The 25,330-nt window shown below is 42.6% G+C and overlaps 1 protein-coding gene across 2 annotated transcripts in view; it reads left to right on the top strand.

Moving 5' to 3' along the window:
* Positions 1 to 206: 206 nt before the first annotated feature.
* The window catches only part of PDE8B (phosphodiesterase 8B), a 357,518-nt gene continuing 332,394 nt past the window's right edge, over positions 207 to 25,330 (top strand). For both annotated transcript variants that reach the window (XM_067031182.1, XM_067031183.1), the window contains exon 1: positions 207 to 337. In XM_067031182.1, coding sequence (XP_066887283.1) covers positions 317 to 337 — 21 coding nt within the window. In that variant the 5' untranslated portion in view covers positions 207 to 316. The remainder of the gene's footprint in view (positions 338 to 25,330) is intronic.

A 25,330-nucleotide genomic window follows, 5' to 3' on the forward strand; every position in this document is an offset into this window, starting at 1 on the left:
AAGGTCCTCAGTCGACAACCTGCAAGAAACTGAGTACTCCAACAACTGTATGAGCTTGGAGGCAGATCTGACCCCAGTCCACAGGCAGGTAAGCAGAAAAGGAAGATCACGAGCAGGCTGGTATCCCATGAACATGAGCCAGAATTCCACAAAGACAGGTTGAAACTCATATTTGTTCTTGTTGTCTTTGAACTTGTTGACAGGGGTGTCCTACAGAAGCTGGAGTCCTTCGTCATGGGGCTAAACACATACACCTGGCCCAGGAGTCAGACAAACAGAAAAGGAATCCAGGGAAGGAGAGCAATTGCAAGCCCGGATGCTGCTTCACACCAGTGAGGTGAGTAAGCAGATCAGAAACAAGGTGTGTCCGCTCCAAAATGACTTATACAGGTACCAAAATATAACATCATATAAACTTATAGTCTTAAATATTTCTAAACTCTTAACAGTGTTGGAACAACTCTCTTTTACATTTAACCTTAAAATCCCAAGTCGAATTTGCACTTTCAAAAGTTCACCATGGCTGTTGAGTGGAGCATTCTCTTATATGGTTGTATAACATTGTGCTTATACATTTATCAGATAACAGATATTTGGGTTGTTTTCAGTTTTTGAATGTTATAAATAGTGCTACTGTAAACATATACATACAAGTCTTCGTGCAGACATGTTTCTTTTTGTTTTTTTGTTTTTTATTTAACATCTTTATTGGAGTATAATTGCTTTACAATGTTGTGTTCCTTTCTGCTGTATAACAAAGTGAATCAGCTATGTGCATACATATATCTCCATATCTCCTCCTTCTTGCATCTCCCTCCCTCCTACCTTCCCTATCCCACCCCTCTAGGTGATCACAGAGCACCAAGCTGATCTCCCTGTGCTATGCAGCTGCTTCCCACTAGCTATCAATTTTACATTTGGTAGTGTATATATGTCCATGCCACTGTCTCACTTCGTCCCAGCTTACCCTTCCCCCTCCCCGTGTCCTCAAGTCCATTCTCTATGCGTCTTTATTCCTGTCTTGCCCCTACATTCATCAGAACCATTTTGTTGTTGTTTTTTTTTTTTTAGATTCCCTATATATGTGTTAGCATGTGGTATTTGTTTTTCCTCTTTCTGACTTACTTCACGCTGTATGACAGACTCTAGGTCCATCCACCTCACTACAAATAGCTCAATTTCATTTTTTTATGGCTGAGTAATATTCCATTGTATATATGTGTCACATCTTCTTTATCCATTCATCTAGACATATGTTTTTATTTCTCTTGGGTAGATTCCTAGGAGTGGAATCACTAGGTTGTATGGTAAATGTATGTCTAGCTTTTAAAGAAACCGTCAAACTGTCTTCTACTGTGGTAGAACTATTTTACATTCTTATCAACAATGTATGAAGATTCCAGTTCTTCCACATCCTCACAAACATTTGGTGTTGTCTCTCTTTTACAATCTAGCTGTTCCAGTAGGTATATAGTAGAATCTCATTGTAGTTTTAATTTGCATTTCCCTAATGACTAATGATTCGGGCATCTTTCCACATGCTTTTTAGACATTTATGTACCATCTTTAGTGAAATAGCTATTAAAATCTTTTGCCCGTTTTTAAATTGGGTGGTCTTATTAATGAGTTGTAAGAGTTTTAAAATTTCTTCTATATACAAGTCCTTTATAAGATCTATAATGCTGTATATTTTCAACTAGTCTGTAGCTTTTTTTTTTTTTTTTTTTTTTTTTTTGGTGGTATGCGGGCCTCACTGTTGTGGCCTCTCCCGTTGTGGAGCGCAGGCTCCGGACGCGCAGGCTCAGAGACCATGGCTCACGGGCCCAGCCGCTCTGCGGCATGTGGGATCTTCCCGGACCGGGGCACGAACCCGCGTCCCCTGCATCGGCAGGCGGATTCTCAACCACTGCGCCACCAGGGAAGCCCTGTAGCTTATTTTTAAAAATTTTTGCTTAGTGACCTTTAGAGTGCAAAGTTTAATTTTGATGAAGTCCAATTTATCATTTTTTCTTTTAAGTATCATGGTTTTGTTGTCATATCTAAGGACTCTTTGTTCAACCCAAAGTTACCAAGATTTTCTCCTATTTTTTTCCTAGAAGTTTTATGGTTTTAGCTCTTATATTTAGGCCTGTGATACACTCAAGTTCATTTCTTATATATGATGTGAGATAAGGGCCTAAGTTTATGTTTTTGTATGTAGGGGATATGCAATAGTCACCATTTGCTGAAAAAAGACTAATTCATTCCCCCATTGAATTATTTTGGCACCTTTATCAAAAATCAGTTGACCATAATGCAAGTGTTTATATCTGGACTCTCAAACTTCATTCATTGATCTATATGTATTTCTTGCACCAATACCACACTGTATTGAGTCACGTGGCTTTATAGTAAATTTTGAAATCAGGTAATGTAAGTCTTCTAACTTTGTTCTTCTACTGCAAAATTATTTTGATTATAATAATAAATTATATATATATTTTATATATAATAATAAATTATTATATATAAATTATTATATAATTTTTAGGATCAGTGTGTCAATTTCTATTAAAAAAAAAAGCCTGCTGGGATTTTGATAGGGATTGTGTTGAATATGCAGATCAGTATGGGGAGAATTTCCATCTTGATGATATTGAGCCTTCCTATCTATAAATATTGTTTCTTTGTTTATTTGAATCTTCATTAATTTCTCTTAGTAATGTTTTATAATTTTTAGTGTATAAGTCTTGCACTTCTTTTATTAAATTTATTCCTAAATATTTTATTCTGTTTATGCTTTGTGAGTAGAATTAAAACATTTTTTATTTTTGGATTTGTCATTGTTAGTATAGAAATACAATTGACTTTTATTTTATTATTATTATTATTTTTTGTGGTACGCGGGCCTCTCACTGTTGTGGCCTATCCCGTTGTGGAGCACAGGCTCCGGACGCGCAGGCTCAGTGGCCATGGCTCACGGGCCCAGCCACTCTGTGGCATGTGGGATCTTCCCAGACTGGGGCACGAACCCGTGTCCCCTGCATCAGCAGGCGGATTCTCAACCACTGAGCCACCAGGGAAGCCCTACAATTGACTTTTAAATATTGATCTTGTATCCTACAATATTGCTAAACTCATTATTAGTTCTAGTCATCTTGTATGTGGATTCCTTGGGATTTTCTGTGCACAAGGTGATATCATTTATGAATATAAGCAGTTCTACCTCTCTCTTTACCCTTAGTCTACTTATTTTGCTTGGTTTTTGTTTGTTTGTTTGTTTGTTTGTTTTTGTGGTACACGGGCCTCTCGCTGTTGTGGCCTCTCCCGTTGCGGAGCACAGGCTCCGGACGGGCAGGCTCAACGGCCATGGCTCATGGGCCCAGCCGCTCTGCGGCATGTGGGATCTTCCCGGACTGGGGCACGAACCCGTGTCCCGTGCATCGGCAGGCAGACTTTCAACCACTGCAGCACCAGGGAAACCCCCTCAGTCTACTTTTAATGAGCTATTATATTTTCTTTTCTACACTGGTCGGACCCTGCCTTGGCTCATAGTATTTATTCTTGGCCATCACGTGTTCCTTGGGGAAACAAACAAAACAAATTAAAAAGATAAAATAATGATCACTGTAATCCCTATGCTCAGGCACAACCTTTATGAACACGTGGGGTGGATTCTTCCAGACATTTTTGCTAGAGGCATCATAGCAGAGCTTGTGATATACTGAGGCACATCCTTCAGCCACTAGATTTCAGCGTAGCTTTGGTGAACACGGCCATGCACTTTGCCAGCGTCCATCCAGGCTCACGTCACAGTGTCTCTCGCTTGTGCTGTCTAGGAATCTGCAAAGTCTGCTCAGCTATATATAGGCACAACCCATACTTTAAGGCAAGTAATACCCCTGGGTTGGGGGAAGCTCTAAACCAATGAGAGCAGGATTTCATAAATAAATACCCCAGCCTTCCCATCCTGCAGGACATAGAATGTGGACAGTTCTAAGGTGTCTTCTACATATTCCTCAGAGCCCCTGTGGGATTGAACCCCAGTTGCCCACAGCTGTAACCCACTCATTTGTTGACTTTTCTTCCTTCACCATTTGCCCCACTTCTGTTTCCTAAGATAACTTCCCCCCGCAAAATTATCTGCACCCAAGTCCTATCTCAGGGTCTGTTTTCAGGGAAACCTAATTAAGGAAGGCAGCATATTTGGTTCCTTGACAAACTGAGGTATGTCTATGGAACAGCCATCCAGAGAGTGAAGGGGCTGGTAATGACACGACATAAAAACAATGAAAATAGCTGAGGAAACTGGGAGACGAGAAAACTTACAGTAATAATTATAGTCATTAAAAAATTCCTGGAAAGCATTCATGTAGAAGAGGACCAGGGGAGATATGAGCATTAATTCTAGGTTGTGTATCAGATATTAGGCAGTGTGCCAACACATGTATTATCTTATTCCATCTTGCAACAATCCAGGGAGGTAATTACTATTTTTGTCTTTCAAATGAGTAAACTTTGATACAAAGAGGTGAAGCAATTTGCTCAAGGTCCAAAACTAGCAAGTATTTGAACTGAGATTCAAATCCACACCTACTTGTGCCCCAGCTTATGTTTTCCTGCTGTCCTGTGCCTGTTGCACTGACGGGCAAGACTGGGACCAACAGGCAGACATTCTGAGTCTGCAGAATTGCCTTTATACGAATGCAGAGCATGATGGAGATTGTTTAGATGTTCACTGGCTATTTTCTCTTCCTGGATGCAGAAGAACATTTCATGTTCCAGCTTCCTTTACAATTAGATTGGGGCCGTGTGCCAGGGTTCTGGCAAATGGGAATGTGCAGATGTGATGCACTTGATGTTCTCCCTCTCTCTCTTTCTTTTTTTCCTCTTAGCTAGCTGAAAACAGAGAACTCAGTAGAGGATTCTGGGAATGTCCTGGGAGATGGCAGAGCTACCAGATAGAAGGTATATGGATCCACAGGGCATGGGGTGGGATAGAGCACCCGATGTGTTCACACTGGACTGGGACATGAGCAGTAAGTGAACATACATTGGATTAAGCCACTGAGATTTGGGGGTTGTGATACAACTGGCATTCCCTAAGAAGCCCTGAGCTTCCTGTCTCAGAAAGCACACAAGCAGTGATCAGATGTTCAACTGCCAAGGCTGTTGTAAACGGGATTTCTGGGAGAGTGGACCAGATGACCTGTAAAAATGATAGCTCATGTTTATTGAGCTGTTATAGATCAGGCGTGTACATGCATTCTCTCATTTAAGTCTACAGTGTACTTCATCATGCTCATTTAATACATGAGGAAAGCAAGGCACAGAGAAGTTAGGTAACTTGCCCAAAGTCACACAGCAAGTAAGAGGTAGAACCAGACACCCTTCTGACCCCTTCCAGGTACTTCACTCTTTTTTTTTTTTTTTTTTTTTTGCTGTACGCGGGCCTCTCACTGTTGTGGCCTCTCCCGTTGTGGAGCGCAGGCTCAGCAGCCATGGCTCACAGGCCTAGCCACTGCACGGCATGTGGGATCTTCCCAGACTGGAGCACGAACCCGTGTCCCCTGCATCGGCAGGCGGACTCTCAACCACTGCGCCACCAGGGAAGCCCCAGGTACTTCACTCTTAATCACTACTCCCCACCATCTCTAAAGCCAAAGTTATGGTTTGAAGGCTTACAGACTGGATCATTTTTGTCCATGCAGGAATTTTTTGTTTTGTTTTTATTTTAAAATTTCAGACTATGCTTAAAAAAAAAAAAGATTTCACATAGAAATCCAGTTTTCCAGTTTCTCTTGAAAATCCAGAAATTCTGGCAAAACTGGTTTATAGGCCATGATAGCAACAGGCAGCTAGAGCTGAGGAGTTGCGCCCCCTTTAGGTGGGCCATCAACTTGTCTCCTTATCGGGCTCCAGGAGCTTTTGATTTAGTGAACCCTGAGAGGTTCCATCTAAAGCTAAGTTCTCCGCAGGAACAGTGTTGGGCATATAACAGGAACTCAACAAGTGTGTAGGGAATGAATGAATAAAAGCAGAACTCAGATTCTGTCACGCCCTCCCTCTTCTTCCAACTCTCCTTCCTATGATTGAGAACCAGTGAATCTGAGTCCCTAGGTGGTAACACAAAAGACTAATTTTGCTTCTGTTCCAATCAGCCAAGACCGAGGTTAAGGTACCTACAAACACTGTGCCTGACCTGGGCTCACGGTGACATTTTCTACCAGCTGAAAATGTTCGCTTCTTAGTGACTAGTGTTTGTTCTGAAGAACCAGCCGAAGCTGGGGCTGAATGGCCAGGCAGGTTGTTTGGTTCTGTCTTTGATTAGGCTGTGCACAAGGGACCCTTTGTGCAGTCTGTATAGCAGGGCGCAGACAGGCAGGCATGCCTGCTCCCAGCTTTGGAGACTGTCTCCTAACAGTGCTCAAGATGGACAGGCACAATTTAACCTTCCTTGTTTAGAGCAGCCTCAGACTGCTGGACTTATGTGTGGATGTGTAAGCCTTGCACAGGGGAAGCTTTTCTTCCAAGGTTGTTAGCAAAGCTCATTTGGAGAAGTACAGGTCTGGGGCATGGCTTGGATCAGCAGTTGTGACGCACACAGCGTAAGCTCCAGAAGCTCGCTGATCCTCTTAGCGTTCACTGTCCATCCCCACCTTCACCCTGTCATCCCAACCCAGACCTGGGACACCACTGCCTTCCTCTGGAGGGCTGGTGTCTTGACATCAGGGAGAAGGGGATTACAAGGGGTCCTCCAGGAGGAAACCTCCTGCATATTTGCCTGCAGGAAAAACGGGGTCTCTCCATAGGCTTTGACTTCTGAGGCCCCTATTGTGTAGCAAAGTGGATTGCTTAAAGCAGCCGTTCTGGATCTGAGGTGATTTTGCTCCCCCAGGGGCATTTGCTAAGCCTGGAGGCATTTTTGGTATTAACGACTGGGGGTGGGGGAATGCTGGTGGCTTCTAGTGGATAGAGACCAGGGATGCTGCTAAACATCTTACAGTGCACAGGACAGCCCCCTGCAACAAAGAATTACCCATCCCCAAATGTCGTATGTGCTGAGGCTGAGAAACTCTGCCTTGAAGGATGGTTTTATTCCTTTTTTTAAGCTTCAAAATTATAAAAAGCAATTTATTATTTTATAATCAGAAAAATAAGTTATTTTAAATATAGATAAATATGTTGGACTTCCCAAGTATCACCTTCTTTCATTATTTACAATAGTGTTGGCACATAGTAGGTACTCAGTACCTATTTGTGCAATGAATGAATGACATACTGTACTAGTTTACCTTATTTAATTGGCTGTAAGTGGTTACTTCTTTCATTGAGGCAATATACAGCTCTTTGAGGGAGAGGGAGGGAGGTATTAGAAAGTCTGTTCATTCATTCATTTTTCTGCTTCTGGCTTTAGCACATGGGCCCCTGACTCCAGCTGCACTTTGTTTAAAAAAAAATGTCAGTTTGCTAATAAGGTTGGCCTCTCTCTTTCCTCAACCTTAACACTGTTATTTGAGTGGATTTGACTTGGTGAATTTACGATCCATCTATATAAGAACCAGATTTGATATTGATATGGATTGTAGCCATAAAGCTGTTTTTCATTGAAAAAGAAACATTCTATAATTGAAAAATTGAATTGTTACTTGTAACACTTGAGTCAAAAAGTCCCAAACTTAAGAATTTCATATTGTTCAAAAGGGGAGGCCGGGTGGAATCTTGACTCACTTCTGGTACTGCTTGGCACCTGTCAAAATTGCTGGTGGCCCCTGTGGCTCTGTGAACTTTGCCTCTCCCATTTGGTCAATGGTTTCTTTATGGCATTGTCACCACCTGAAATTATATCAGATATTGTGTACTTGCTTTACTGTTTCTTCTCTAGATGTGAGTTCTCTAAGGGCAAGGACCTTCTCACTGATTCACCGCTGTGCCTCGAATGGTGCCTGGCACATGGGGGGCATTTAATGAATATTTGTTGAATGAACAAATGGCAGAGCAGAGAGGCCCAGAGACTGAGTGACCCACCTAAGGTCGTACTGAGCCCAGCCGTGTAACCAGGTCCAGGCCCTCTCATTTGGCCTACCCCAGCTCCCCCAACAAATATTCTGTCTGGGGGGGATGCTAGGCAAGCTCTACTAACACCACAGAGCTGCCCAAGGAGACTCAGGAGCACAAGGGTGTAGTATGATATCCTCATCTCCCAGATAGGAGAGGCTGCTGGAGGGGTGAGCTTAGGACATGACACATGGGGTAACCAACCTGGTTGGCCTGGGACCAAGGAATTTCTTCAGATGCAGGACTTTCAGCCTAAAAGGGGAAAGTTCCAGTTAAACAGGGATGAATTGTTCACCCTATGTGACAGCAACATTCGTGAAAATCTATGGTGCCCTACAGTGGATACTTCCTCTGAGAAATGCTTTCAAGTGTCAGGGAATCATGGACTCTTAGTGGTAGAAGGGAGAGACCTCAATGATCATTGAGTCCAGAAGTTGTAGACTCATCTGTCTGCATGAAACTGTGAGAAAGGAGGATGGTGGTAAATTGGGGAATATTTGTCCCTTGTAAAAGGAGGTGGCCGCACTCAACTTGAGGTGAATATTGACCTGTGGGAATGAGAGCATATGTAGCCAGGTGGGCTCATTTTCCAAGAAAACCCTGAAATGTGTGGTGGGGGTGTGGGTGTGAGTGTGAGAGAGAAAGAGAGACACGTAAGGAAATCTACTGATTTTTAAACATTGGCAACTACTTTTTTTTTTTTTTTTTTTTTTTTTTGCGGCACGCGGGCCTCTCACTGTTGTGACCTCTCCCGTTGCGGAGCACAGGCTCCGGACGCGCAGGCTCAGCGGCCATGGGTCACAGGCCCAGCCGCTCTGCGGCATGTGGGATCCTCCTGGACTAGGGCACGAACCCATGTCCTCTCTGCATCGTCAGGCGGACTCTCAACCACTGCACCACCAGGGAAGCCTGGCAACTACTTTTTTAAAGTGTAAAGATTATGCAGTGTAACAAAGTGTAACTGCGGGCCCGGTCCAGCTCATAGGCTGCTGACTGGGGGCTGCTGACATAGTGTGCTGTTTCATTCTACACAGGGGGAAACTGAGGTACAGAGTACAATGAGTGCACAGCTAGGAGTGAAGGATCAAAGGCCCCTTGAACAAAGAGCTTCATTTAAAAAATCATTTTCTGGGAACGCTCCTACGCTGTTGGTGGGAATGTATATTGGTGCAGCCACTGTGGAAAACAGTATGGAGGTTCCTCAAAAAACTAAAAATAGAGTTGTCGTATGATCCAGCAATGCCACTCTTGGGTGTATGTCGGACAAAACTATAATTCAAAAAGATACATGCACCCCAATGTTCATAGCAGCACTATTCACAATAGCCAAGACATGGAAGCAGCATAATGTCTGTTGACAGATGAATAGATAAAGAAGATGTGGTACATATATACAATGGAATACTACTCATCCATTAAAAAGATTGAAATAATGCCATTTGCAGCAACATGGATGGACTTAGAGATTATTGTACTAAGTGAAGTAAGTCAGACAGAGAAAGACAAATATCATATGATATCACTTATGTGTGGAATCTATATGACACAAATGAATTTATCTCCGAAACAGAAACAGACTCACAGACATAGAGAACAGATTTGTGGTTGCCAAGACAGGGGGTGTGGGTAGGGAAGGGATGGAGTGGAAGTTTGGGATTAGTAGGAGTTTGGGATTAGCATTCTCTATATAATTAGTATTATATATAGAATGGATAACAACAAGGGCGTACTGTATAGCACAGGGAACTATATTCAATATCCTGTGATAAACCATAATGGAAAAGAATATAAAAAAGAATGTGTTTATATGTATAAGTGAATCACTTTGCTGTACAGCAGTAATTAACACAACATTGTAAATCAACTATACTTTAATTAAAAAAACATTTTTTGTAATGATTAGTTAATTTGGCAAGAGGGGAGGGGGACTGTAAAGGGAAAAATTAATTGAGCACCTACTATGTTTCAGACAGTTAATGATTTCACTATGAAAATCACACTCAATTTTTACAACCCTTTGAGCAAGTTACTTAATCTCTCTGTGCTTGTTTCCTATGTGTAAAATGAAAATAATAGTAGGTAATTCATGAAGTCGTGGTAAAGATTAAAGATTCATATGAAAGTGTGTGTTGGCTCTCAGTGCCATTGAGGTAGGTGTTATCCTCACCCTCATTGTACACTCGAAGAAACTGATTTCTGAGAGGTTGCTTAAGTTGTCCGTATTGTCCAGCAATAAATTAGAATCAAGAGTTGGACACTGATTGTCTGAATATAATCACAGGGGTCTTTTCCTTTACTCTCCTTGTTATACAACTAGGCTGGTGTTATAAATTCAAGATAAGAAAAACAAAAACAGCCTGTTTTTCTTCTTGGTAATCATTGTACAGACAGTCAAGGTCAGAACTTAAGTTCTGTGGTATTTCCCTACACTTTCAGCTGAGTATCATCTGCAATGATGGAAGAGAAAATGTTACACAGATAATAAAAATGGTGGATAATAAAATAATTTCTCTTTGGGCATTCATTATGCAGTTTTGGGGGGCAGCTAATTTATCTTCCTAATTATGTTTTGCTTAAGCTGATTTTAAAATTAGTTTGTTTACCCCGGACACATACTGATTAACAGCAGGGAGAGGTGGCCTAGAAACATCTTGGGTGGTAGAGGGAAGATATCTTGAGATTTGGGAGAGTTTCCTTGGGGATAATTTTCATGTAGCTATGGGAAGATAGAAGGTTGATATGTTGATGGTGCTCTGAGAATAAATCATTATTGGGATTTGTTGTTGGGAGTATTTATTTATTTATTTATTTATTTATTTATTTTTTCCCTTTTTAAATTTATTTATTTATTTATTTTTAACATCTTTATTGGAGTATAATTGTTTTACAATAGTGTGTTAGTTTTCCCTCTACAACAAACTAAATCAGTTATACATACACACATGCTCCCACATCTCCTCCCTCTTGCATCACCCTCTCTCCCACCCTCCCTATCCCACCCCCCCAGGCGGTCACAAAGCACAGAGGTGATCTCCCTGTGTGTTGGGAGTATTTAAATATAAGGCTATGGATTGCAGACCCAGAGAGTTGAATGGACCCCAAGCTCCTCCTTGTTTAGTCTTTAGTGCTGAGAGTTCAGACAATCAATGCAAGTAAATCAAACAAGGAGATGGAAAAGGAGGGCTAACTGGAGGTAACTCCAGGAGTTTCCTCTCAATAGGTATCCAACAAAGATAAAATGCCTATTACGTACTGTGAGTTATGCCAGGAGCTCAGGCTAGCAAGATGAATAAGGCCATTGTCTTACCCTGTGGGATTCCACAATCTATTAAAGAAAACAGACTTGTAAACAGAAATCACAGCCCAGTGGGATCAGGGTTATAAAAAAGATAGGATCAGAGTGGAGAAGAGACAGTGACCATCTGCCTGGTCAGGAAGAGGAACCTTCCAACCCTCTCTCTTCCTCTGCCCTCTTTGTGTTGAGGGTGGGAGCAGAAACCCTTGCAGGCTGAGTGTCAGCTGGCTTCTGGCTGGTCCAGCCAGTAGGAGGCAAAGGTGCCAGACTGGAGGGTAGCGGAGAGAGGTGGGTCGGGGTATCTCTCCTGTTCCTTCACAGCATCTGGGTCTCTGCCATGACTCCCCTTCCCGCTGGACAGGCCCACTGGGGTACAGCTTCTGCAGGGTGATCATGGCCCCTGGACTCTGGTCACCTCTTCCGATTGCCCCTCCAGCCTAGGAGCGGTAGCAGGTTCTTGCTGGTGCTAATCTCACTGTCCCCTGGTTGGTGACTCAGTGTTTTCCATCACCTGCTTTGAAACCAATCCCATACGCTAAAGTCACTCCATGTGAATCCAGAAAGCCATTTCTGTATTTCTGGGTGGGTTCTGATGGATGTAGAGGGCTGCCAGGGGAGCAGATACTTGAACTGGTTTTTAAAGGGGAAGAAGAAATATGCTGGGTAAAGATCCAGAGTATCCTAAATACACTTGGAAATGTGAGAGTTTGAGGATGGAGATCCAGGAGGGACAGACCACCCCAGCGATGGGGAGCCACTGAAGATTTTCAGAAAGGAGATAAAGTATGCAGGTATTTTAGAAAACTCACCTGACTGACTCTGCGCAGAGCAGAGTTGGCATGAAGCCTAGCTAAGAGGCAGCCACAATTCAGGCCAGAAGTCATTGAGGCTTGAACTATAACAGCCTGATGGATAGATATAGAGAGGAAAGGACACACCCTAGATATTACACTCTTAATTAACTCCAAGAAAAGAAATTTCTTATTTTCCTGGGACGTGAGAGGTGCTCAATAAATATTTTTTGAATGAATTGATGTGCTAATAACTGCTTTTCTTTTCTGTGATATTATAAAGAATGCTGCTATAAACATTTACTGCACGTTATTGTGTGGACATGTATTCACTTCTTTTGGTTATATACCTAGGAGTGAAGTTTCTGGGTCATATGCTAACTCCGTGTTTAACTGCTTGAGGAAGTGCCCGACTGCTTTCCAAAGCGGCTGTACCATTTTACGTTCCCACCAGCAGTGTAGGAGGGTTCTGATTCCTCTATATCCTCACCAACGTTTGCTTTCTCTGAACTTTTTTTGTCGTTATTGTCACCATAGGGCTATGAAGCTGTAAGTCACTGTGAGTTTTGATTTGCGTTTCCCTGTGATTAATGATATTGAGTGTATTTTCATGTGCTTACTGGCCATTTGTATATCTTTGGAGAAATTTCTATGCAGGTCCTTTGCCCATTTTAAAAACCTCAGTTGTGCGCTTCCTTCCCCACATTTCTCCCCCCTCCACCAGAACCCGAGGTGCTGTGATAATATTTGACCTGTCCTGCGGAGCCTGTTACATGGAGTCTCTGCTTTCCCTTTTCAGGACAGCATGGGGTTCACACCACTCTAGAGCAGCTCTCTATTTACTGAATGTCCTTGCCCATTAGAGCCATTCAATTAGCAGGGATTTACTAAGCACTTATATGCTAATAGCTGATGTTTACTGAGCACTTATCAGGCGCTGTGCTCAACACTTGCCAGGCATTTGTCTTAGCCCTCATTACAGTCCAGTGAAGTGGTGCCACTTCTGTCCTCATTTTTACAGATAAAGAAGACACACAGAAGCTGGGTAATTTGCTACAGTCATGCAGCTAGTAAGTGGCAGAGCTGGAATTCATACCCAGGTATCTGACTCTGGCACCTGGGTTCTGAGCCACTAGACCTTGCTGTCTAGCACTGTATGCTGTGTGCAGCTGGGGATATAAAGAAATGTCAGGTAAATCTGTGGGGAGGAAAGGTGTGAATACACAAAGAGTAAAACCTCATGCTAAAAATATAAAGTAATTCAAAGCAACAAAAGAAAGTCTGCCATAAACCAGAATGTGATTATTGCCTGGTAGGGATAATGAGAGAGATCATCCCAGACTAGGGTAATCAAGGGAGGCTTAAGGAAGGAGCTAAGATTCGACTTGTGGTTTTCCTGCTAGTTAAGGAGACAGGCTGAATTCCTTTGAAACAATGTAAGAACAACTTGGAGGTCACTAGTGGACTGATGCAAATCACAGCAGGGAATTAAAGAAAGGAGCAATTAGTATGGACTGTGAAAGGCATCTGAGTACTCCGCCAGCTCCCAGCTCCTGTGGCTGGAGCCTCGAATGGATGGCCCATGGGCAGAATCCCTTTACTAACTTCTCCACTGGACACCCATAGCAGACTCATTTCATACATATGCATATTTTTAGGTTGAAATAGGCCTTTTCTGGGACTCCAGCTTTTCCTTTGGGAGTGGCCTCTTCCTACTCTTTTTTTTCACACATCACCTGTGATCACAGCAGGGAAGACAGAACCCCACTACAGCCAAGAAGGAGGCACCATGCCTCCTAGTCCATGCAGGGATGATGGAATGGCAAGCATCTCATGAGACTTGAGTTGACTCACTTGATGGCTTATTCATTACCTAATGCAGGAAAGTGGCCCCAGCAGGATGAAGTTGGAGAGTCTGAGCATGGAGACAGGAGAATGCCTGCTTGTCCCCTGAAGTAAAATCTGTATCTTTTCAGTCTGTCTTATTCCTTCTCTTGGGGAAGTCCTCCCCTACTCTATTTGGTCCAAGAAATTGAGAAAACTCAATCAAATTTACTGTCCTCTACCACAGAGGAGAGGATATAACCTAGCTGGTGAGTCAGATGACTCAGCTGGCCCCGAGGCTGGTGACAGGGTCGCCCCTTGCTCTCCAGCCATCATGGATCTCTGTACCCACGCATAGTCCCTGTGTCTAGACATCCTGTGAAAGCAAAAGGACTTTGGATATACATTGACAGTTTTTCTTCTGGGAAGAAAAGATCTAAAAATGTCTTTTTCTGCCAGCCCTCACCAAACCTAAGTATTTAATTTAAAAAAATCAGTTTGATAAATGATATTGTTATTCTAATTTATATATCTTTGATTTATAAAGAGTTGGAGTCTTTTTTTTTTTGGTCATTGTTTTTTTTTTCCACTTAAAAAAATTTTTTTAATTGGAGTATAGTTGATTTACCATATCATGTAAGTTTCAGGTGAATAGCACAGAGATTCAGTTATACATATATAAGTGTGTGTGTGCGTGTGTGTGTGTGTGTATATACACACACACGCACACACACACTTTTTCAGATTCTTTTCCCCAGGTTATTATAGAATATTGAGTATAGTTCCCTGTGCTATACAGTAGGTCCTTGTTGATTATCTATTTTATGCATAGTAGTATGTATATGTTAATCCCAACCTCCTAATTTATCTCTCCCCCTTACTCCCTTTCCCATTTGGTAACCATAAGTTTGTTTTCTGTGTCTCTGAGTCTCTTTCTGTTTTGGAAATAAGTTCATTTGTGTCTTTTTTTTGGTTTTTTTTTAGATTTCACATATCAGCAATATCATGATATTTGTCTTTATCTGTCTGACTTACTTCACTTAGTATGATAATATCTAGGTCCATGTATGTTGCTGCAAATGACATTGTTTCATTCTTTCTTATGGCTTAGTAATATTCCATTGTGTGTGTATATGTGTGTGTGTGTATATATATATATATATATATATATATACCACATCTTCTTTATCCATTCTGTTGATAGACATTTAGGTTGCTTCCATGTCTTGGTTATTGTAATAGTGCTGCTGTGAACATTGGGGTGCATGTACCTTTTCGAATTAGAGTTTTCGTCTTATATTTATTTGATTTATAAAGAGTTGGAGTCTTTTTCAGACTTACTGGTCACTTATATTTCTTCTTTTGTGAATTACTCTTTTGGATGCTTTTCTAATTTTCTATTGGTATGTTCATTTTTTTCTTATTGATTTGTAAGAAATCAATTCTTTGTATATTAGGACCTCACAAATGTGTCTGCCTTAGTATTACAAATATTCTCACAGTTTGTCATTTCCTCTGGTGCCTATAATGAAATTTTTTCAGTGTAATTGCAATATAATTTATATACAGTAAAATGCATCTACTTTAAGTATACAATTCAATGAGTTTTGATAAATGTATATACCCATGTAGCCATGACCAAAATCAAGATATATCAGTAGAACATTTCTGTCATCTCAAAAAAATTCCCTTGTGCCATTTTACATGGATCTAATTTCCATCATTTTAGATTAGTTTTTCCTATTCTAGAACTTAACATAAATGGAATCATACAATATGTACTTTACTTCACAAAGCATGTTTTGAGATTCATCTATGCTGTTGTATTCTCAAAATATAAATAACTAAGAAAATGAAAGACAAGTCACAGATTGTGAGAAAATATTTAATATGTGTATCTGACAAAGGACTAGTGTCATGGATATTTTTAATATATAAAAAATTTTTCTAGTTTTTACAAAGTCAAACATATCAGTTTTTTTCTTAATGCTGATGTCTTTGGTGTTATTCTTAGAAAGTCACTATTATCCCTCACATTAAACAACTATTTATAATTTTTGGCATTTTTATATTGTTAAAATTTTAATTGAAAATGGAAACAAAATTAAATCTAAAATGAGAATATTAAAATATTTAATCTACCTGAATTACCTTTCAAAAATGTTAGCAAATTATCTCAATACTGTTTATTGATATTCCATCCTCCTCCTCCCCCAATTTAAAATGCTTTGTTTACTAAATATTAAAACAGTTTAGACACTTTGGTCAATTCTGGTCCTTTTATTCTGTTTTTCAGCCTTGGGAACAACTGAACACTCTTAGCAGTGCTAATCTCTTTTCTGTTTTGTACCTTGTGAATACTGGCTCCTCTCTCTCTCCCCTCTTTCCCCCCTTTCTTTTTCTCTTTCTCATCCTTTTCCCCAATGGTATGTTGAAATACAATTAAGCCAACCACCTTTCCCCATCAAATCATCTTTTTTTTTTTTTTGCGGTATGCGGGCATCTCACTGTTGTGGCCTCTCCCGTTGCGGAGCACAGGCTCCGGACGCACAGTCCTAGCGGCCATGGCTCACAGGCTTAGTTGCTCCGCGGCATGTGGGATCTGCCCGGACCAGGGCATGAACCCGTGTCTCCTGCATCGGCAGGCGGATTCTCAACCACTGCGCCACCCGGGAAGCCCAAATCATCTTGATGTTATCTTTGGGTTTAGTGAAAACATATTTTTTTTCCTCCTAACTTTATTGAGGAGTAACTGACAAATATAATTGTATGTATTTAAAATGTATAATGTGATGATTTGATATACATATATCTTGTGGAATGATCACCAAGACCAAGATAATTAACACATTTATCACCTGTGAGAATATTCTTGATTTTAATAATGAGTTCGTGTTCACTTGGTGAGAGTAAGGCAGAAACAGGGGTATTAAAGCTAATAGGGAGACTTCCCTGGTGGCACAGTGGTTAAGAATCCGCCTGCCAATTCAGGGGACACAGGTTCGAGCCCTGGTCCGGGAAGATCCCACATGCTGTGGAGCAACTAAGCCTGTGCACCACAACTACTGAGCCAGCGTGCCACAACTACTGAAGCCCATGTGCCTAGAGCCCGTGCTCTGCAGCAAGAGAAGCCACCACAATGAAGAGTAGCCCCCGCTCACCGCAGCTAGGGAAAGCCCGTGTGCAGCAACAAAGACCCAACTCAGCCAAAAATAAATAAATAAATTTATTAAAAAAAAAAAAAAAAAAGCTAATAGGAAGCCAGCCCATTACTAACCAATAATTCAGTGGCCCTGATCTTAGCAATGAGTAGAGAGAAAATGAGCCAGTTTTTTTAAAATCACAAAGATCTAATTTGTGCCTTTCCCAGGACACAAGTCCATAGGTGAGCCCCAAAGAATTATTAACCATTCACAATAGTTCTTAGTAGTAATTGACTTATTTACACAAAGAATTGATTCCCATATTTGCTTTAACCAGACCTACAGACTAAATATACTTGACTTCAAATAAAGAAGACAGGTTAAAAGGGAGCATTAATCTTACTCATGGGAAGGTTACATTAAAATGATTTCTATGTTACTTTTCAAAGTAGCCATGTGCCATTGATTTTACCCATGAGGCAAGCATGTAAATAAATACCAAGAGAAGGAGCAAACAGAATGCCTTCTGAACTCAATTTCGTAATAGGGATGAGGGTCAGAGATAAAATTATGAGGACCCGAAACAGACACAGCAACTTAGGAAGAGAGGGAGATGGAGAAACGGCTTTTGCATGGCAATCCCTTCCCTGTTAATGTAATGTCACTCTCTGTATTTGTCTTTGGGGAGATTATGGCTTAGTTTATTTAAGGATAGGATTCTTATATAGAGTGTTTACATGGCTTAGTTGAAGTAATGGATAAGAACACTTAATAAATGCTTATTTATGCTTAGTAAATTTAAGGGTGTCATTATTGTGCTTCTGAAAGTATAAGGAAGACTGAAGAAAGCTTGTTATCTACTTGATATATATATATCCACTACTTGATAGTGGGAATTTATAGAAAAATCTTCATTTCCCCTTGAATAACCACTACTAACAGTTTGGTACAAATTTTCCCAGTCACAGTTTACAAAGCAAGAAGTCTCACTTACAAGGATATAATAAGGAGTTTCTTTTCCCCAGTTCTTTGGGTCTGGCCCAAGGACTGGGTAAGCAGCTGTTTTGCAAAAGCTGGCCTCTCTCCTTTCCCCCTTCACAGTCTCTGCCCAATTGGCCAGCAAATTAATGAGGCTTAATGTCGTCCAGTTTTTGAGTCAGGAATTAATAAACCATAGTCTCATAAAGAATTGCTTATATGTTTATGGTATGTGAATTCATACTTTAAGAACTCCATACTCTGTTTTACAAGCAGAGCTTCTGCACCAGCTCTAGCTTTCCCCATGGATCCTGTGGCCTTGTGGTCCCGTGGCCTTGTGGTCTTCTTCTTTGTACTCTGGTGTCATCTGTTAAGGACACTGAAGGTCAACTTCTAATCTCACTTTCTGGTAAATAAATGGTCTGCATGACCAGGATGAACCTCTAAATAGTTCAATGCCATGGAATCAGGTGGAAAACTAACAGGAAAGTCCTTGGAGGAGGGAGAACGGATAGCCCATTTTTGACTCCCATGGTTGACTTCCATGGTTGACTTCCAGTTAAAGTAATTGGCATGTCATGCTTCCTACTTTTGTAAGGTATGACATTTTCAAAACCAGCTGGCACTGTGGGACCTGATCCCAGTTCTTTTACAAACTAGCCAGGTGGGCATTGCTCATTCCGTTAGTGTCTGTATCTTGACCCCTTTTGTTCGTAATGGTGACAGTAATGTGTGTGTTGTGCCTCTCACGGTGTCATTCTAAAAGCTGTATGTAATAATAAATGTGATAGGGCTTTGTAAAGTGCAAAACACTGTATATTCTTCTAAGGATGATGCCCTTTGACCCATTCACTCGGAGGTGGGGGGCGGGGGAAGCTAAGTGCCTTGAAGTCCAGAGGTCAGAGTTATAGGTTTACCTGTACTTGCTCAGTCCTTCACCCAGCAATTCCAGTATGCATCTGCCAAAATAATGTCTAGAGTGGAAAACTGAGGAGAACCACTCAGCTCCCAGCTTTGAAGTCAACTCATGGGACCAAATGAGAAGAGACGGTATGCGTAGTAACCTTATATCCAAAACACTCCACTGCTGTTGCTTCACCCCTTCAGACCCCATTCCCCACCCGCAGGCCCACAGACTCACATGCCCCAGAACTTAGTTGGAGTTAACAGAATCACCCCAAGCAGAATGTGTTGGCTATGAGAGTAGGTGTTGGGGACAGGCACAGGTGTCTTTGTAGCGGGAAGAGGACAGAGCAGGAGTGACTGGAGAGCGTCAGAAGTTATCCCAGCACAGTGGCTTTGGGAAGGCACAGGCTGAGCTTTGGGGAGGTTCTGCAGACCTCTCCCCACATCTATGCCGTTGGGTATTAACACTTCTAGCTGATCACAGGTCTGGTCCCTGAGCCCAGTGAGGGCAAGATAGTGGGATGCCCATGAATGCTTAACAACCGGTTTGATGGAGGAAGAGGCAATAAATAAAGCCCTGATTTGTAGTGTGAACCAAATTCTCTGGTGTAAGTACTCCCACCCACCATGGCTGCATTCAAGCTACCAGTGTGACGTCATTGGACACGGAATTGGGAAAAGATGTGCAGTAACACACCAGATGCAGTATTTGCACCATAGAGACCCAATAGACATAAATAACTTCAAGTGCGTAGATGAGCGTATCATGAAATAATTAGGAAGTGATGAGGTTTAAGTGTAGATTACCCTGTTTTTTTTTTTTTTTTTTTTTTTTTTTTTTTTTTTTTGCGGTACGCGGGCCTCTCGCTGTCGCGGCCTCTCCCGTTGCGGAGCACAGGCTCCGGACGCGCAGGCCTAGCGGCCATGGCTCACGGGCTTAGTTGCTCCGCGGCATGTGGGATCTTCCCGGACCAGGGCACGAACCCGTGTCTCCTGCATCGGCAGGCGGACTCTCAACCACTGCGCCACCAGGGAAGCCCTACCCTGTTTTTAATATAATTTATTTAATTGTATGCCTATGTAATATAACTTAATAATGGCAGTGTTTAACAACGATCTGGCAAAAATTCTTGAAATTTTGACACTCGGTTCCTATGAGCCAGGACAAGCTGGGTCCAAAGGAGAAGAACAAAACGCTGAGTGTTAGTGGAATATCAGCCTCTAAGTAGAATACAAGGCTCCTGCCTCCTACTTCATCCCCTCCTCTGGCAGGACAAGAGTCCTAAAGTGGGTCTGAAACAAACAGCTCGGCTTCCTTAACTATCATAACAACAAAGAATAAAACAAAACAACAGTAAGAAAAACCCAAACCTTTCCCCAGCTGGTATAAAATCTCCATATTCCTGGTTAACCCATGTCTGTCTAGCAGGGAGCAGGTATGGGAGGGAAGGGTTACAGGAAGGGTGAACTTTGAGATGTAAGGCAGATGAGAGCTTGGGCATGTCAAAAGAGACAGGGACTATCATAAAAGGTTCTAGAAGCCAGGAGTGGTATTTGGATGCTGGATACTTAGACTGGAGAGAGGAAGCAGGAAGATGATGGGAGGAAGCCAACACCTTGCCTTCACAGTTCTGCCTAGGTCAGTTCTGGCACACTTTTTGAAGAACCACATCCCTTCATGAGACTCTTAGGGTAAAGGAAAAAAATCTTCTGTGATCTCAGAAACATGGCTCATAAGATAGGTCTCCCAGAATTCAGGCCACAGAGCTGTCCTCGGCAGCCGTAATGAGACACAACATGAGAAGTGCCTGAGGCCTGGGTCCTACTGAATCCTACCCCGCTGAGTGCACATGGAAAGGAAAATGACCAGATGCCATTTCAGCCCATTATCGGTCCAATCTACTTCTTGAGTGGGAGCAGAGTTAGAAATCTAGTTCTAAAAATAACATTGTAATCTGTGTTCTGGAATAATCACACCTATCTGAAGCCAGAGCGCATGCATGTGCGTGTGTGTGTGTGTGTGTGTGTGTGTGTGCGTGCAAGTAGGGTGGGGTGAGAGAATGAACACTACCTTGCATGTATATGCAGCAGTGATTTTCTTTCCCATTTTATGTTTTCTTTCTACCCACACTGGAGAGAGGGAGGAGGGAGATAGGGACCAGCACTGCTGAGTCCCTTCAGGACCCAGCACCTTCCATGCGTTATCTTTGCAGTGCTCACCAGCCACTGAGGCAGGCAAAGTCTAGCAGCCAGGAACAGGTAAAACTGTGTTTTAAATGTATTTATTGGACACCAAGGCCACTCTCTTTTCCCCATGCTCTGTGGCTGCTAATTACGTCCTTCACAGATCAGACCAGAGATGTCCGGAGCTGGGTCATACTCATCTCAGTACACCCGGCCCCAGAATGGTCCCCATCACAGAGGAGAGTTCTACCAATTCATGTTGAATGTATAGTGATTTCAGAGCAAAGACAACATCTCAGTGTTTGACTCACAGAAAGTTAATTGGGAAGAGACTCCACAATCATCCTAGATTCAGTGATACCCCTTAAGAGTCAAGACATAAAAATAGAAAATGGCGGACACCAGTCCCTGCACCTGTATTAACAGGTATTGGTTTATTTGTAAGTGTGGCACTGCTTGTCACCACTTCTCAGAGCACTTTGAAGTCAGATGCCCTTTGATGACAAAGTTGTATTAGATTGTACAGCAGACCATGTCTGTTTTTGGCTTTGGGGTACAGGGATGCTTAATACTTTGAGAAAAGCCTAATAGAGGCATAGCTAGATTGACAAAGATAGAACTTGGTGGGAAAGAATGTTTCTACTACAGAATTATTTACCATGGGCTTCCCTTAGATCATCGTAGTCCAGAGTATGTTTAAAATATGAATCAATATCCCCAGGCTGAATTGCACACCACTTTTCAGTGGCACATCTGAGTTAAGGGAGCCACAGAGACCTCCATCTAATCTACACCAGCTCCTTCCCTGTGCAAGAGAACACTCAGCTGTCCCCTCCTGCACTCGCCTTTCTCTTCTCCGGGAAGCGACATGTCCTCTCAGTTGATTCCCAGGAAACCTGGGGACAAGCTGGATGCCCCTGAAAAGGGAAATTTGAGTGGAAGAAAATAGACTAAGGGAAGCTGAGGGGATGAGTAGAAGGAACTGCAACATCTGCTAAGAATGCCACTGCATCCCAGGAAACCTCCAGCACGGAAGTGAGGCCCACTCTGTGGGACTGGGGATTCTTGAGGGAGAAGAAACACGGTCCTCGTGACGTCAGAGCCCCCACCTGTTTACACCAACTGGTTTCCACCACCCAACGGGGTAAATTGAGCTGCATATTTGATGATGAGGAACTGGAGTGGAATGTGAGAATCCTCGTTATTGACGTCAAGCTTGCCTTTCATTTTATTTATACCCGTGACATTGTGACATGGGATCTAATTTTCCATTGTATTTTTTTCCTCTGTTAGCTCGCGAGTGATGACAAGTGAATTTGTGCCGGGGCCTGGAAAACAATATTTTCAATTAATTTGAAGCCAGGGTCCCTGCAGGATTCAGTGTCTCTGCCTTCCCATCTGCCCACCCCTCCCTTGAACTGCTCAACTGACCATTGCAAAAGGCGGAAGGGACCATGCTCCTACAGAGGATGGCCCCCCCCGGGAAGTCAGATCTTGAGGCATCCAGCTGCCGACTCCTCACTGGTGACAGGCTGTTCCTTCCTGACCCAGACACTGGAGGGAGGCCAGGGAGCAGTGAGGCCGCTCGGCAGCCCCGGCGCAGAGCCCCGGCCACTGTCTGCGCATGAATCTGGGCTCTGGCACCAGGAGCATGGCTCCAGGACCCTGATCCAGAGCTGCCGGTGCAGAAACCACTCGCGCTCTGGTGGGCCCCACTCCTTCTGTCCCTTAGGGGCAAGGCTGGGTCAGGAGCAGAGATGGATCTGGAAGGAATGGCAGGAGCAGTTAGGACTCCTTGACTGGGGCAAGTGTGCGTTATGTCCCCATGTGCCAAAGCGGCCTTTGGAGGTGTGCCTAGGGTGGAGGAGAGAGTGGCACGTGTGTCCGGCAAGTGAACAGGGTGGGCAGTACCCCCAACTCCTTGCTGGGGGCCCAGCCCTACGAACAGCCTCCCTCCACTACCTCCCCAGCCTCCACTCCAGACGCAGTGTCTGTAGCATGGGGCCCTCTCCTGCCCTGAGATGAAAGCTCCGCCTAGGTCCCTGCAGACCTTCCACTATTTCAGTAGGGCCTCCAGTCACCAGCTTTTCAACAATGTTTTCCAGCCTCTGACCCCAGAGAAACCTCAACTTCCTTGTACTCAGTTCAGAAGATGTTTGTTATTCAGGATTGTGATGCAGACATCTGATAAGAGAGGCCTCAGGCCTTCCACGCTAGTAAACCAACAGAGTCTGAGGATTTAAAAACGGAGAAGCCCAAGGACAACCACGCCCTGAGAGGTGGCAGAGTGCCAACTCCTGTCACCTGAAATCTTCCAAGATTTTTAGAAATGGGTGTCAGTGAGTTTTCACTACCTTTACTTTGCATATCTTGTTTGTTTTCTTTTGAAACGAAGGTTTCCAGTAGCACCAACAAAACTGGATCTGTGTTTTATTGAATCTACTGTAGATCGTAGCTTGACTTGGTGTTGCCTTCTGCTTGTGTGTCACTTTTCTCTGTCAATTTAGGTAAAAATGGCACAGAGTAAACTGTTGTCTAGAAATACAGTGTGGGAAGCCAGAGAGAACACCTCCATAGCTGTCCTGGTATCTCACCCCTAACTGACCCACAGGGAAGGAGTTGCTTGGGGCAGAAGGGGTCGTCTTCACGTGCAACAGCTTAGGGCCAGGTCTTTAGAATTCCATATGCAACAGCCCACCCAAGACCCGGTTCTGAAAGCCTGTGTCTGTTAAAGCAGCCTGTCTCAAATGCTTCCCATGGGTGGGTATACCAAGCGCTTCCTACTAGGTGCTGGGGTGGAGGTGAGGACCAAGGGCAAGGAGTTATGAATGAGCCATGGGCCATTTCCATCAGCCAGAAATTACGGAAGTAACACAAGGCTGCGGGAAATAAAAGTCTGGTGGTAAGGAAGGCCTAAGTGGACTCCATGGGTTCCGAATATAACTGGACAAGCTCTGTGTTTCATATTGTGATATTGGTGTCACTTAGACATCCCTTTCCCAAGGCTCATTGGAGGGTTGTTTGGGACAAGTGCATGAAATTGTAGTCAGACAGTCCGGGGTTCAAGTACTTCCTTATGAGTTCTGTGATCTTGGGAAGGTACTTAAACTCTCTAAGGCTCTGTTTCCACATCTATAAAAGGGAGATACACAGCTTGTCACTTAGGATTACTGTGGTGATTGAATGAGATTTGGAAGACAAGCATATCCGCAGCATTGAGCGCATAGTATGGGCTTCCTTGCCTTCCCCATTCGGACTGGGGATGGGAGAGCCCCACAGAGGGTCTGCTTTTTTTCTTTCTTAATTGGAGTCTAGTTGATTTACAATGTTGTGTTAGTTTCAAGTGTACAGCAAAGTGATTCAGTTATACATATGTGTATTCTTTTTCAGATTCTTCTCCATTATAGGTTATTACAAGATATTGAATATAGTTCCCTGTGCTATACTGTAGGACTTCGTTGTTTATCTATTTTATACATAGTAGTATGTATATGTTAATCCCAAACTCCTAATTCATTCCTTCCCCCTCCCTTTCCCCTTTGGTAACCATAAGTTTGTTTCCTTTGTCTATGAGTCTGTTTCTGTTTTTAAATAAGTTTATTTGTATCATTTTTTTAGATTCCACATATAAGTGATATCATGTTATATTTGTCTTTCTGTCTGACTTACTTCACTTAGTACGATAATCTCTAGGTCCATCCATGTTGCTATAAATGGCATTATGTCATTTTTTATGGCTGAGTCATATTCCATTGTGTGTATGCATGTGTAGGTGTATATATGTATGTTTGTGTGTATGTATGTGTGTGTGTGTGTGTATATATATATATATATATATATATATATCTCACATCTTCTTTATCCATTCATCTGTTGATGGACATTTAGGTTGCTTCCATGTCTTAACTATTGTAAATAGTGCTGCTACAAACACAGGAGTACATGTATCTTTTCGAATTAGAGTTTTCATCTTCCGGATATACGCCCAGGAGTGGGATTGCTGGATCATATGGCAACTCTATTTTTAGTTTTTTAAGGAGCCTCCATACTGTTTTCCACAGTGGCTGCACAGAGGTTCTGCTTTTAAGTCTTAGCCCAGCCAGGTGGTTCCACTTTTCTGAGTTCTCTTTGTGATGGCCTGTGAAGGTTGGGAATCTGTGTGTGGAGGGAAC

The sequence above is a fragment of the Kogia breviceps genome, chromosome 4, assembly GCF_026419965.1.
Source record: "Kogia breviceps isolate mKogBre1 chromosome 4, mKogBre1 haplotype 1, whole genome shotgun sequence".
Lineage (NCBI taxonomy): Eukaryota > Metazoa > Chordata > Mammalia > Artiodactyla > Physeteridae > Kogia > Kogia breviceps.